The 15,064-nt window shown below is 44.2% G+C and overlaps 1 protein-coding gene across 1 annotated transcript in view; it reads right to left on the reverse strand.

Annotated features, from left to right (window-relative positions):
- Nucleotides 1-74: 74 nt before the first annotated feature.
- The window catches only part of pitpnc1a (phosphatidylinositol transfer protein cytoplasmic 1a), a 33,559-nt gene continuing 18,569 nt past the window's right edge, over nucleotides 75-15,064 (reverse strand). Inside the window, exons 2-8 of the mRNA XM_070981002.1 lie at nucleotides 13,975-14,123; nucleotides 10,657-10,750; nucleotides 6,245-6,316; nucleotides 4,849-4,944; nucleotides 2,809-2,964; nucleotides 2,097-2,160; nucleotides 75-1,444 (exon numbers count right to left, since the gene is read on the reverse strand). Coding sequence (XP_070837103.1) covers nucleotides 1,134-1,444; nucleotides 2,097-2,160; nucleotides 2,809-2,964; nucleotides 4,849-4,944; nucleotides 6,245-6,316; nucleotides 10,657-10,750; nucleotides 13,975-14,123 — 942 coding nt within the window. The 3' untranslated portion in view covers nucleotides 75-1,133. The remainder of the gene's footprint in view (nucleotides 1,445-2,096; nucleotides 2,161-2,808; nucleotides 2,965-4,848; nucleotides 4,945-6,244; nucleotides 6,317-10,656; nucleotides 10,751-13,974; nucleotides 14,124-15,064) is intronic.

Consider the following 15,064-nt stretch of genomic DNA (forward strand, 5'->3'; position numbering starts at 1 on the left):
TCACAAATGGCAGCCAAACGTCCCTTCTTGTGAATTCCATTCAAACGAATGGTATTAACAGAGCCTCCACATAATAATGGATACAGCAGGATTTAATTTAATTTACTGAATACAAAACCCATCAACAATATGACTGAAAAATGAAAACAGCTGAAATGAATAAAGCAGCAAAACAACATGCAAACCACAGTCCGTAAAAAGTCAGTTAAAACACGACATTGAGTACGAGGCTGAGATACAGTAACGAAGAAAGCACTGAGAACATTTAAAATTCACAAATATCTAAAAGCAGCCTCTGGAGCCGAGATCATACAGTTACAGAGATCGTTTACAGACACTGAGGCTGACAGAACGCACCATAATAAACACTTAAAGAAGATAGAGAGTCCTGTCCTTCAAAATGCACAATATGATACTCTTTTTTTAAATACTGACATTTTACCAGTTAAATAATGTTCATACAGTATTTACAAGAATACATAATCACCTTACAGCTGTCTGTGAAAACCATAATACTCAACTGATACAGTGGCGAATCTGTCAAAAATCCCCAACCGCATAAATATGTAGATATGTTAAACCACAAGCTCCAGTTAACAAAGCCAGAGACTCTGACACTTCACGCAGAAACGAAAACAAATTCTGTACATGTCAAGTGTATGTGCACTGACCAAATATCAACATGTCTTGTCAACACACCCTGAGCTTGGATGAAAGGAAGGTGACGCTCTGTGGGATTAAACTTTTTCAGGAATGTACGCTACACTCAATCTGACTAATTGGACTCCACACTGTCTGGTGCACGGTGCTGGTGGTCTGTTTTCCGAGGAGGAGGGAAGAATGAGGAGCCTCCGGCCGCGTTTGGACTCTCAATGGGATGCGCTGTAACCTTTACGCCTCGTGGGACTTTTTGCTGTGGAGATCAGGCTGCCTGCCTGTACGTGTAAAGGCAGCCTGAGAGCTGTTGGCTTTGCTGTGACACCGGCGAGTCAGCTGAAGGTGGCTGGGATCACCAGGACAGCGAAAAGTCTCCTTCACTTCAGCTGACTGAGGGGGCATTGTGGGATGTGCTGGGCAGGCATCCTCCACTGATCCACAGGTCGAGGGTGTTCACCAGTGGCAAAGCCCCGCTCTCATTCTGGCTGTGGACTGGAGTTCCAGGAGAAAAAGCTGGGCAGTTTGAAGATTGAATCCCTACGGCCGGGGTCCGGCAGGGTCAGGGTCTCCGGAGCGGACTTCTTCCTGGGACGCTCCTTCGGCACTGACAGGAACTCAGGGGCTTCTGTGGAGAGGGGGGTGGATGGGGCACTGTTCGGGCCGCTGCGGGCGCTGGATGGCAGGGGGGTCTCTGAGATGCAGATGGAAGGGGGGAAGGTGCCAATCTTCAGGTTGGTGGCTTCTTGTGTGGCACGCTCGTACTCTCTGACTTCCTCCATGGTCATGTCTGTTGGGATGGAGGCATTACACACTGTTTGGTCTGATTATGACAAAGATGGTTCATAATTTAAATCTACGGAAGACAATGATACAATATCCGGTGTAGAAAGTGGATTGCTTAGGAAATTAAATGGACGGCGCCTATCTATCTTTTCTCTACCTCTCCCTTCTATTCTTGATGTTGAAACAAGTAAATTTCCCCTGTGCGGGATCAATAAAGTCTTATCTTATCTCATTTATGGTTAAGCTTAATTAAAAAGTGCAATTATTGTTAAAGTGATTCTATTTTAAGTACTGAGAAGAGCAGACAAAATGAATATTGACCGTGACAAATCAATGATAAAGCAAAGGCAGGTGGACTCGCTGACCAGAAGCCTCATTTGAAATATTTGTGGTAATCATTTGAAAACATCATTGCAGTGGTGGTTAGTTTTATAGTACCTGCTACACACTTATTCTTTGATTTTACACCGTTGATTCGATGTATTCCTATGTATTCTTCAAACAGAAACCTGAATAGCATCAAAATGTTGTGAGTGCAAAGATCAGAGAGGGTTCCTGCTGTGTAGTTCAAAACCAATATGCATCACATGGCTGTCCTTGACGCGTTTCAGTGAGCTCAAACATAAAAATTCCCCTTCTAGACCCTTTAAACTTACCGATCCACTCATCCACCCAGGCAAAGGCCTGCCTGTGTCCTAACAGCAGGACATCTCGAATCACCTGAGCAGAATTAGAAAAAATAAAGAGAGTGAAAGAAAGCAAAGGAGGCAAGATCACAGAGGAAAGAAAGGTAGAGAGGGATGGAAGCAGGGAGGAAGACAATGTTTATCAGAATGAGTTAACTCTGAAGGCTGCAGAGTTTTTAAGATGCTCACCACTGGAAGACTGTGATTAATATGAGTCACTCCCTGTGTGTAATGACCCTGCCTATGTGTGTATGTGAGAGAGAGAGAGAGAGAGAGAGAGAGAGAGAGAGAGAGAGAGAGAGAGAGTGTGTGTGTGTGTGTGTGTGTGTGTGTGTGTGTGTGTGTGTGTGCACGCCTCTGGCAAGGAGAGTACAGGGGCAGTTCACCCCAGGGACAGATGCTGCAGAGGGCTAGGTGAAATGGGTTTGGGAAATAGGAGAGAGGAACTTTTCAAACTGTGCAGCAAAGGTAAAGGGAGGAGGTGCAAGGCAATCTGTAGGATGTGAAGAGGCCACATACTGTTGGAGGCGAAAAAAGAATTGGATGTCACATGTTTTGTGAGCAGCAAATGAAACACCTCTGGCACTGACACTGACCTTCACGGGTCAAAAATTGTGGAAGGAAAGGGTGTTTCTGAGTCTACAACCCAAAAAAAAATCACAAAAGAACTTTTTCATCCAACCTTGTGAACAAACTGCTCCACACGTGTCTGCAGGCCCCACACTTCAAATTTGACCGTGACCAGTTTGTAGGAGCACATGATGGGGTCTTGGTTGTTGATCCATCCTTCCTGCAGGAGGCCTCGGTTGGTCTTCTTCGACTTAAAATACCGCAGGTCCTGCAAGATCACGAGACACCAGAAAAAACGAGGAATTCCTCCTCAGGATAAAAAGATTTGCGTGAGCATGTCTGCAAAAGGGGAAGACCAAACATCCACATAAAGCATTCGCTAACTGCTTTGCAATTTCCAGTCATTTCTGTGTCTGTCTCTCTCACTCTCATACACATGTACAGATACACAACCACACACACAAATAGACACACACACACGCCTCTGGTTATAGGACAGGATCACCTGCATTCATTGCGAGCATCACGCAGAGCGCAGCCAGGCTGCACAGCAGGAGTCTCTAATCACAGCCTTTACGTGCATAACTCACTGCTCCCTATAGACTAATTACGCTGTAACGCTCATTTGTCTTAGGTCATGTGTCTGACTGTGAGTGTGTGTGTGGGGGCGATGCACAACTCTGCTGGGAAGGCACTTGTGGCGGAGGTGGAACAGGCCTGTTGCATTTGTCTGAGCACAAAATGTGTCACCAAGTTTCTGGCACACAGAGATTTAAAAGATGAGGAAAGTTAATGAGAACGTGTCCTTTTTAAAATGTTATTTCTGGTGTTAAAAGTGATAAGTCACTGACATAGAGAGCTTTTTTAAAATTTGATATACCGCAGTATGACTTACATTTGCAGTAACGTCACTACAGATGCCCGCAGCTGTAAAATTCTGATTTAAATGGAGATTTTTTTGGGAGATATGCTTATTCACTGAGAAGATTGATGCCACCCTCCAGTCTAAATATGCGCCAGCAGCCTGTTAGCTTAGCGTAAAGACTGGAAACAGCCTGTTGTGGTTTTATGGGGGATAATGCGCAGGGTGCAGTAACTTCCTGAAGTCCCTGCTGGGCGCCTGGCAACCTTATAGTGACAACAAAACTCCAGGAAGTGACTGCACCCAGCCAGGAAATAGTCCAGCAACTAATTACCCTCCATTAAAACAACAATGTGTTGATTTCAGACGTCAGTTGTCGCACAGATGATCTTTAGAGCTGTTGGTATGCAAATTTTGTTTCCCTTGTTTCTACCTACTACCAGTGTTTGTACTGAGCTAAGCTAACTGGCTGCGGCCTGTAGCTTCACACTTAGTGTACAGACATGAAAGCAGTATTAAAGTAGTAAAGCACATTAATCTGTGTCTTGTGTATTAAAGGTGCAATATAAGCGAAGATTATTTATTTATTTCAAATTTTTTAATATATAAATGAGTCTTGAGAGAGTATGAAACAAGTATGTCTGACGATTCTCTATGGTGAGTCCAGCACATAAATAAAAAGATAATGCACGCTATGAATGCATCGTTTTCAAGGCATCCAATCATGCTGCTGATGTGGTTCAATCATGTGTGATACTGGTATCTGTGGTGCATCGTCAGGTGTTACTCTGGTGACTCTCCGAAACCCATCGGTCTGTAAAATTCAATGATCACAAGATCCATTTTTAGCCCTGGACAGCATCTCTGAGCTATTCTTAGCTCTGATGAAATAAGAGCAGAAGACCATAAATCCATCTGGCAGATGTGCATGTGTGTGTGTGTGTTTGTTTGTGTGTGTGTAAGCAGGGGGTGTCAATAATAAAACACCACTGCGGTGACATCATGACCCCTCTTGATTATTAATAGCTCAGCTTTTTATCGCCATCACACCCTGATAGACGGGCGCACACGCGCGCATACAAATGTCACATCATCACAGCTAATGGCCGTCACCTCCCCCCACACAAACATGCATTTTCCATCACTCTGAGGAAGCCAGATGGCCAGCTGGTGGTCAAAAATGAGCCGCTGCTGCTAGAGAAAGATCGCACACATCCTTCTTTCCACCTTCATCCAAGACACACAAACATAAACTGTGTGTCCTGAGGTCAGTGACTTGATGCCCCTCACCTCCGACTCCTTGTAGTGGCGCTCAGGGATCTCATCATAGGCGATGTCCACGACCCACACCTCAGTTTCCTCTTCTCTGGGCTCGCTGCCAAAGATCTGAGGAGCAGGGAGCAATTCGATGTGTGAGGAGGACAGTTAAATCAATGCTGCACTTCAGGCCTTGACAAATGTTGTGGGATGATGTGCTGTGATTTCCCCCGTCACTCAATGGTTCAAAGACTTTTTAATTTCCTGCTGGTCTTAAAAGTACATGATGAGCTGCCTTCTTCCCTCCTGGCTTTACCCTCAGACGACACATTAAACAAACTGTGAGGGTGAATGTGACTCACGCAGTCAGTGACACACCGTGAGGCCAGTGATTTCTTCCTGTGTCTGACTCACACACGAACACCAAAGCAGTGTCGGCTAGTTATCCGCTCCTTTCTGAAAAACTTTGCCGCTCCTGCGTCACAGAGGACCGAGCAGGCTATGTCCTATGTCCTTCAAACCTTTATGCAGGTGTAGTGGAAGGAAGACAGTGGGAGGGACGAAAAGGTTTTTAAAAGAGAAGAATTGAGGAAGAACTGTACAAATGGTGAAGGCGGCGGGAGAAAGCGTAAACCTAAGAGCAGAAGGAGCAAACACTTGTATTTAATTCAGTTGTAAAACACCCCCGCTTGTTACGGTCAGTTTGAAATGTGTAATCGCGACCGTCTGTGAAACCATCACAATAGGTTTGTAACTCCCACGAGTCACCACTAAGTGGGGCTGTGGCCTTTCGTTTTCAGCTGCAGTATTGATCAGGTAGTTATTGCATAACCTTCAGATTTGCCCCAGCTGCCAGCAAAGTGTTAGGCAGCACTGAGGGCGAGGTGAAGAGCAGGTTGAGTGCTTTGACTGATGATGAAAGACCAAACAAAAGCATGTGTAACTTGTCACATGGAGAAAGTCAGCATTTAGTTTACCTTATGCAGTAGTTTTCTTCAAAATTTCTTTGCTATTATTATTATTGTTATATGACGATCAAGACATCAGATAGCATTGTAAGACATGAGCTGTTGAAGTAAAAAAGAGATTTACTTCCAGCAAGCTGTTAAGCTTGTGTGAGCTACCTACCGCTGAAGGCCAATGAATTTGGGAAAAACTCTGACAGAGAACTGATCACGCTGTGTGTAAAAACTCAGGATTGAGAACATAGCTGACTGAGGGCTAAATCATATCCTTAACTTAATAAAAAGATGAGGGAGTAAAAAGTGTTTAACAGGGGGCGGGCAGAGGTACAAGACAAGAGTGTGAAACGCTTAAGAAACAAACAAAGCACCAATATGTTGAAAAGCCACGCTGAGATCCCCTCTTCCTTTGTCAGATCCACCCACGCAATACCCTCTCAACCACATCCACTCTGAGCTCCACTCACATTATCATTGCTCCCTTTGTTGTCCTCGTATTTGGTCTCTATGTGGATGGAAAACTTGGGCAGGAAGGAGCACTGGAAGGAACAGAACAGACAAGACAGTGAGGAATCGATACGCACAATGATAACTTCTGTCAACTGATCCACAGTCAGACTGATGACATGTCTCTACGTCCACGTTTATTGGCCAAACCAGATGAGCAATCATGATTATTCTCTCACAGTGCTGATTTACAGCTGCACCGCACATGCTCCCTTAAACACAACACTTTGATTAGATTAAAGCTTAACACCACCAATTATTATAAACCCAGAGTGGAATACTGGTTACATAAGCTGCTGATGTACAAGCTTATGTGCAATATATGTGTGTGTTCGTGCGGCACAGCAGGGCAGAGACAGAACAATGAATGAGGAATGAGATATAGGGCGCGATGCTGGGAGCTCAAGGTGAATACTTAGGTGTGGAGGCACAGAGGATTTAACACATTTCAATTTATTCTGGTATCATTTACTTTTGCTTTTCTTACTTAAAATGACCGATGACATTTCTACATCTCAGACAATCACTGCTAATTGAAACAAGACTTAGGGTCTAAAGCCATGCAACCGACTCTGTGAGGCTGTACTTACACACAGTGGTGCTATGTGTCGGCATGCTAACATGCTCATGCTACGCAGGTATTTTGTTTACCGTGTAAACACATTAGCTTATTAGCATAAAACAAAAAGTGTTTTTAGGCCATGCCATTTGTTTCTCAAAGTATCAGACAAATGTAATTTTTGACATGGTCATGATGCTGGTTAAAGTGTCCAAAGTGATTACAATTCACCCTGAGGGGAACACAAATGTGTACATGCAATCTGATTATGACTTTGTAACGTGGCTGCTTTTGTGGAATAACAAAATCCTTGTCACCGCCAGTAATTATCCTCATCTTTTGCATCGCCACCACCCACCTTGGGCTAATCATAACAAAACATTCCCAATCTTAATCAGTCCCATGAGTCAGCGTGACTACACAAGCACCATCCACAGAGACTATAAATACTTAACTTATAAGTGGGTCTCTGTCTTGCTGGGGCTCTTATCCAAATCGTGATGATTGCTGATTTGAGGATACTGTGGGTGGCTTTGTCCAGCATATTTTTTCAAGAAACTCATTTTCAGCAGTGCACATCTTCTTAATATTAGTCAGAAAAAGTTCCTTTCACATCAGCTGGCGTGACATTTCCCCAAACGCCCAGCTGCTCCATGTATCTGTTCAGCCTGCAGCTGATTTCATGAGCTGCATTGATGTTTCCTTGCTGCCTTAGACATAAGGTGGGCAGGTTAATGTTCCTCTAATGTCCCAGAGCAAATCATTAGTGCTTTCTCTCAGTCATCCCCGTTGAGAGCTGTGGGGGGTTCTTAATGCTTTTAAAGGGAAATTTGCTTGATTAGTTGGTATTGACAGGCAGATTGGTGCAGCAGAGATGCAGGGGTTGAGGAAAGACCTCGGCCTGAGGGTGGAGCTCGCACAAGTCCACTTTACATTTCAGCCTTCATCTACTGTCAGGCGCTCTAGAGCAGTAAATGAAACAATCTGATTTCAGATGCAAGCGGTTGAAATGAGGTTCCTTCGCAGGGTGTCTGGGTTCACCCTCAGGGACGTGGTGAGGGGCTCAGATATCTGGAAGGACTTGGAGAGTTACTACCCCCAGCACTGACCCACAACATGACAGAGGGATCACACACACCACTTGGCCTGGGGTGTCCAAGGAAGAAGATCAAGGTTACATTGCTTGGATTGCTGTCACCATGACTCTGACCCCGGTAAGCAGTGGAAAATGAATGTTGATGCTGATTACTACACTAGGTTACACTTATGTATGTATGTAGGAACAGGCATAAAACTTCCTGTTTGGATTTAAATAATAAATAATATTCAAAAGAAGGAAACAGCTAATGTGAAATTGGGGCAGGAGATGATACTGCACAAGTGTTTTGATGCACAGCTGATACAAACACAGAGTGTGACAGATGGTGCAGCAAGACATTTGTATGTCACGGTGGAAGTAACCATGAATTCCTGCTGGAGACTGGATTTTATCAGAAAAGGCACCTTACATATATGCCATCCTGTGCCAGCAGCATTCAGCAGCAGGAGTAGCCACTCTCACCTTTAAGCTCTACCACAAAGATTTACATATCCGCTTTTGGATCAAAGTGTTTTTCTTTTTGTATGTGTGATTTCGTGTGAGCATGTGAAAGAGTGCAGCCACAATGAAGCTACTCACCGTGTACTCTGACCACATCCCCAGCAGAGGCCATCATTGTAATGGACAGACATGGGAGGTGTGTGACGGGGGGCAGACAGGGAGAAGACAACAAAGGAATGAAACGAGTATGAGAGAGATGAGGAGAAAACAGAGGAGAAAAAATAATTCAGTTCAAAATGGAAACAGCACCATTAAGCCTCAGCAATAGCACTTTAGTCTCAGCGAAAGCTCATGAGAGGAGCCCATTTTGTTATGACACAGTCCCATTTTTTAAATGTGTGACACTGATCATTGTTATATGCGCGTGGTCCTACTGAGGGCATGTTTAGTCACATGTTTTTGTCACATGGACGACGTCCCTGTGTTTCTCTGCATGCTGCAGTGCTATTGAAAGTTCAACATGACCATGGAGCAATGTGACATCTGCAGACTGATTGTAGTGTATTACTTATTACTTACATACTGAGTTCACTTTTTCAAAACTCTTAACACAGACAGCACAACAGAAGTCAGTGTGAACTAAACAGTGGATCATATTTCATTGCTTTGACAAAAAATGCACTTAAACTCATCTGCCACCAAACCTCTGTGCATTTACACTCCATTATGTACTACTATAAAGGCTATTTATGTTCAATACCTTCCATGACACAAAATTACCTAAAATTGGACTGCAATGTCTGCTAAGTCTACATTTAAATATACAAAAACAGAGCAAGCGCAGCTAATTCCCAAACATAATCACCAAACCAGCTGATCATGCTTTTCGATCTCATGCCTTGTATATACTATAAGGGTTTGGATTGAGTATTTGAGCCAGACACAGAGAGGCTCCATAGAGGGTCCTCTACCCCCCCCCCCCACCCCCCCAAGAGAAATTCTTTTCCTCAAGGAGGTGGAAGGTTTATGACCATCAGCAACGTGATCAGATGTCCCTCTCAAATGAATGTTGGATGTATATCTGCATCATCCTGACATAAGGTGTGATGTGCATGACACACAAAAATAAAATGAAATAATACAGACAATAGCGATGCGTATTGTAATGCTGCTGGTTGTTAGACTTGTTCTAAGTCTCAAAGTGTTCCTGTTGGGATACAATGTTGTCAGCGTTCTGGTACAAGACTTGAGTGTTATGTTGTATTAGTGTATTTTGGGTGTGAGATCAACAGTCATGCTGAGCTGAACGTTGGTAAACAGAAGAGTCTGAACAGCTTAGAAAAAGGGAACTCAGTACAAAGATGTGTGTGTTACCGAAAAACAGTAAAGCAGTCGTGCTGCTGCGAAAAGTTTGTCACACTTTCAAAGGTTGTCGGCAGACTCGGTGACTTTAAAGGAAACAGGAATTCCTCTACACAGCACAGGATGTTTGTGTCAGGTTTGTTGTGGACCCTTCAAAACCGAAGCATATTTCAGTCTGGTATTAGCGGATGATAAAAACACCTCTTAAAGCGTGTCAAAAATCATATATGATGAGCTGCAGAAAACAGGTTCAGTTCTATCTTATGTAACACATCACAGCATGGTGTTGCAAAGCAGGAGCAGTCCACTAAAATGTGAATTGGAACCTGTTATTTTGTGTGCTGGTTTCGTGTCATACTTAAGTCGCTGCTGTGTGATGCAAATTACTGACAAAAAGGTCAAAACGCATTTCACTGTCAGACACAAACTGCAATCAAAAAGCACACCGTGACTTTGTTTTAAACTCACAGTCATGTTTAGCCTTTCACTTCACTCGTTATCTTCCAGTAAACCTCCCTGTCCTCTACATCGCCTCCACCATCCGTCCTGACCTCTGTCCCTCCCTCACATCTGCGCACAGTCGACTGTTGGATAGAATATTGCGTCCATGTGCTTTTGCCCTCCCAATGATCCCATCCCAATGGCTGCCAGCAGTCGAGCAGAGCCATGTTTGTAGAGGGCGTGGGAGTTTGTGTGTGAGTGTGTGTGTGTGCATTGTTCTAGTACAAATCAGCAGGAAGCCATGCTATTACAGAAAGAGGTCCTTATTCAAAGAGACAGCGGTTGTGTACTTCTTTTAAACCAATGCTAATTTTTGTTAGATAACATAACATTCGGACAAATCACATGCTATTTCATGAATGTGCATACTTATTGATTGTAGATAAAAGCACAAGGTGTGGAATTAAAGCCTTACCTGTGATAGTATATGGGTAATAGTTCCAAGCCTTTTCTGTGACATAGAAGATTTTAGGGACCACTGCTCTGGCCCAGCTGGGCAGCTTGCTGAAACACAGAGAAAGAAGAGTGGACGGATTTAACTCAATCCTCTGTTAAAGTTGCTCCACTCTTTTCCTTTGGCCCTTCTACCCAGAAACGGCAATGACAAGCATCCAGCTGTGTGGAGCCATAATGGAGGCCATGCAAGGCAGCCATGATGGCCCCCAAGGAAGTTGATTACACTGATTACAGCCTGAACCCTGCAGTGGAGTTTCATCGGAGCTGGCACTGTGACAGATACAGAGAGGGGCACAGAGGGCGCAAAGTACAGAGAACTAGCTATTACTCAGCACAAATGGATTCTAAATGCTGACAGTTGCAGCCAAGTAGCCGGGCACCTTATTGGGCGTCCAATCAAAATGGAAATGATTCCTGAGGAAGGGGAACAATGGGGGACAAACTTTGGCTAGCCGGGGGGAAAATGGCCAAGCCACAGATTTGAGACATTCACAGGTGAATATAGCACCATAACTGGACACAAAGCCATCACTTTAAAGACAGTTGATTACTTTACCTCCCACATTTTCACCCTCCTGCCTTCTTATTTTGTGTCTCGCAGCTGTGATTGAATGCAGAGATTATACTGAGAGTCTGTATGGACCACTGGGACATGAGACAGACAGTTCCCTCTGGTCTCTCTCCAATAGACTGTCAAACAGCCGGAGGGGGGGGGGATCCACACACAGCAGACTGGTCACATGTCCTCACACTGCCTTAAACACAAGCCACACACACACACACACACACACACACACACACACACACACACACACACACACACACACACACACACACTGCAGCTATAACATGGTAACAGGTGGTTTGTGGGTGGAGAGAAGCAGGCGCGACGTCCGAGAGTGACTGCTCAAATTATCCACCACTTACACTGACCTCATCTGTCTCTGCCGACACACACACACACACACACACACACACACACACACACACACACACACACACACACACACACACACACACACACACACACACACACTTACGCACACAGTAGTACTACACTTTCCTCTTCTCAGAGTTTGCCAGTGACACTTCACATTTCCCAAAGGCCCACTTACTTGTCACTTGTGACCACTGAGCCTCACCCTCTCTGCCTCTCACTTCCTCCATGTGTCTTACTTTAGGGGAACGCGTGGCTAAGCTGTCCGTGACAGTATTCGATTCTGCTTAATGTGGACTCATCTTATCGGCCGTCTTATCGCAGCGGAAGATGAAGACATAGAACTGAAACTGGCCATAACGGTTCTTCAGTTTGAGCATTACAGAACTTGATGAGTGGAGTAAATGGTGCACCAAGGGACAATGTCATAACCTATCTTCACGATAATGGGCCTCATTATCATAAGGATTGGTTACAAAATTGCTCTATACTCCTAGAACGCAATAATTAGTTTGCACCTAAAATGGTCAAATAGATTTAAAAGCCTATTCTATGTGATAGTTTATGCATACATTACTAATATCTTGTCGCTGCAGTGAGCTACCATACAAGAAAACAGCTACCTCCTGTTCCGTTTCTTGTGCTGTTTCTTGTGTAAGCATAATAGTTTAGTCACTGCCGTTCGCTGTCAGTTTTCTGTCTGACAGTGTGAAAGTCCTGGAAAGAAAGCAGTGCGTCAAGTTGAGTTGCCCTGCAGGACTGAACTGTGAAACCCTTCATTCGTTAAGGTCCCGCCTAAATGCCCGCACGTCCCACCTTAGTCCAGTGGTCCACGTGGACCAGCACTCTGAATCCATACCAGCTCAAGTACCGCAGCTGACCCTGTGCTCCAGTCGGTCTATGGAAATCAATAGTTTCAAATCACATTATAAGAGTTGGCTGAATTGATGGATTTGGGCTCCTGCCAAGTGTTTGGTATGGATTTATTGAACCCATTGACTGGGCGATGATAGGCCTACTGTGTATGACTGGCCATGAGCAAAGTGAAATATTACTGTAGAAGTAAGCCATGAACTGATTAATGCACACAGTAACAAAACAAAAACAAATTCTAGTCCAAAGAGAGAGCCAGTAAATAATATGAGGTCGGCATGAGCATGAAGTCTGCAGATGGTGTTTAAATACGCTCTTTATTAGACACTGCTGTGCAATCCAACTCAACCGTTCTGCCATAAAATCTTTTATGATGCCTGTTTTTGTTGTACATAGAGGTGGTAAATCATATATCAGCATTGGCATCATGTCGGTGTTGTTGCACTGGACTGCATTATAATAAGAGGTGTTTCTAATCATGCAGTCCAGTTCAACACCACCACTAATTATGATGAGTAATAATGTATTATGAGCATTGCAAAGACAGACATAATGGCAGGGCTGCTGCATTAAATTGTGTACCTAACATTGAGTGTGTAGAATATTATCAATATATGCTGATATTAATTTGCAGGCATCTCTTTAAAATTCATGCTTCAGTTGTCTCAAACCTTTAAAATTATTCTCCAAATCATACACTGTGTTTGTCTCCATCCCAGCCTTTGCAATTGTTATAGATATAATAAGGGTAAGGTTGACCTGGACTCACCTCATCAGCGTCCTCGGTGAAAAGTCTGAGTGTCTGTAACATTTTGTACAAATATGACATTTTTTTCCCCGCCGCACAGAGAAAAACCTTGCAGGTGTGTAACGACGGGGTCACAAATGAGCGTGAGGAGAACACATTCCAGACTGCACGCAGCAGCTAATTCAATCTACACAACAGAAAATCATATGCTCAATTTCATGCTTATCAGGTTTAACAAAGTGCAGGGCCAGCTCACAGCTAGAAAATAGGCTTGGAGAGAGATGAAAAGAGACGCCTAAATACATTTTTCCCTGCTCATTCCTGAAACTCAGCAGCAATGCAGAGTGGAGCTTGCTAAACCTCATGTTATGTGTAACCTTAATATGTTACCATCATGTGCTTTGTGTGAGTATACGCTCAGCTCTTTGAGACAGCCTACAGATGATGACATGAACGAATCATTAGACACATAAACCAATGACTAATCTAAAGTCAGTGTCACGTCATCTCTTCAAAGCTTTATAAGCTGTGAAATGAGGTAACTTGGTGACAGAAAGCTGAGGATTACGAGTGTGAGATGAAATATTAAGAGAATATAAAGTGTTCAGCAGAATCTGTGGGCAGGTTTCTCCTTTTGGGATCAATGGAGTATCACATAAAACACGCAATAACTTACATCGAACATGTGTTACATGGAAGGAGGAAGGCACTCACTTGTTGAGGTAAATCCGTTTCTCTGTGAACTGGCCCGATCCGTGCACGGGGTCCTCATACGGCTCATTCTGGACCACCTCCACCCCCTCCCCTCGTTCACTCTGTTCAAGACTGTGTTTACTGATCATATACAGCTGGCCAATCCGGTACTGAAAGACAGACAGGAGACAAACAAAGGCGCTTGATATTAGATTGTTTTATTAAATCTGTCATCCTGACACCAGCAAACATCTGGAGTACGACTGTGAAGCTACTTTGAACGGAAACAAGATGCTCTTGCTTTAAGTCCAACGACTGACTCAACAGTATCATTTTATAGCTGTCATAAAAATAGATGCAGGAGGGAAAATACCTGAATTATCACTCTCACTGCGCTGCCCTGACACCTGGGAACAGTCGCCAGAGTAAAGGAAGGATGTGGGATTAGCAGCTGTCTGCAGCATAGTGACAAAGGCTTCATAGCAGGTCTGGACCGAGCAGCACAACAATAGTACCAGCAGCACCAGTAGCCAGCTAGGTGACCCTATCCCACGGCCCCTCGCGAGACATCAGTCAACACCCACATCTTTCATTCCTCAAACCACTGACTGACCCACTTGGCCCAATGACAACATCACTTTTGGCCGCCCTGACAGGCCGGACTGGGGCGTCACACGGAAACTATTTTCCATACATTTGGAAAACGACAAGCGCTGGAGCGAGAGTGCTCCAGGACGGAGATTTCCGATTACTTGGAGGCCTATTTCCGGGCCGGGGAAATCGATCCGGCCATGATGGTGACTTGTAGCACTCGGCTGGAATGCCAAGGCTTCGTGTGGGACTCAACTGCCAAACACACACACATAAACAGAGCTCCAACCAAGGATAGCTGTGTTAAGCTAATGGAAAAAAAGGACAAGGACTGCCTGGGATCCTGACTTGACTCTACATCCAGCCACAAAAAGCAAGGAATGGAGAGAGGAGAAATGTGATCGTGCAGTGGAAATAAAAGCAGAGCCAGTGTGGACCGGTAAACAAGCTCAGGGTGTAAGTTCTTATATCACAATGTCAAATTTTTCCATCTGCCGACCATGACAGAAAAGCAAAGGGG

Source organism: Chaetodon trifascialis, chromosome 15, assembly GCF_039877785.1.
Source record: "Chaetodon trifascialis isolate fChaTrf1 chromosome 15, fChaTrf1.hap1, whole genome shotgun sequence".
Taxonomy (NCBI): Eukaryota; Metazoa; Chordata; class Actinopteri; order Chaetodontiformes; family Chaetodontidae; genus Chaetodon; species Chaetodon trifascialis.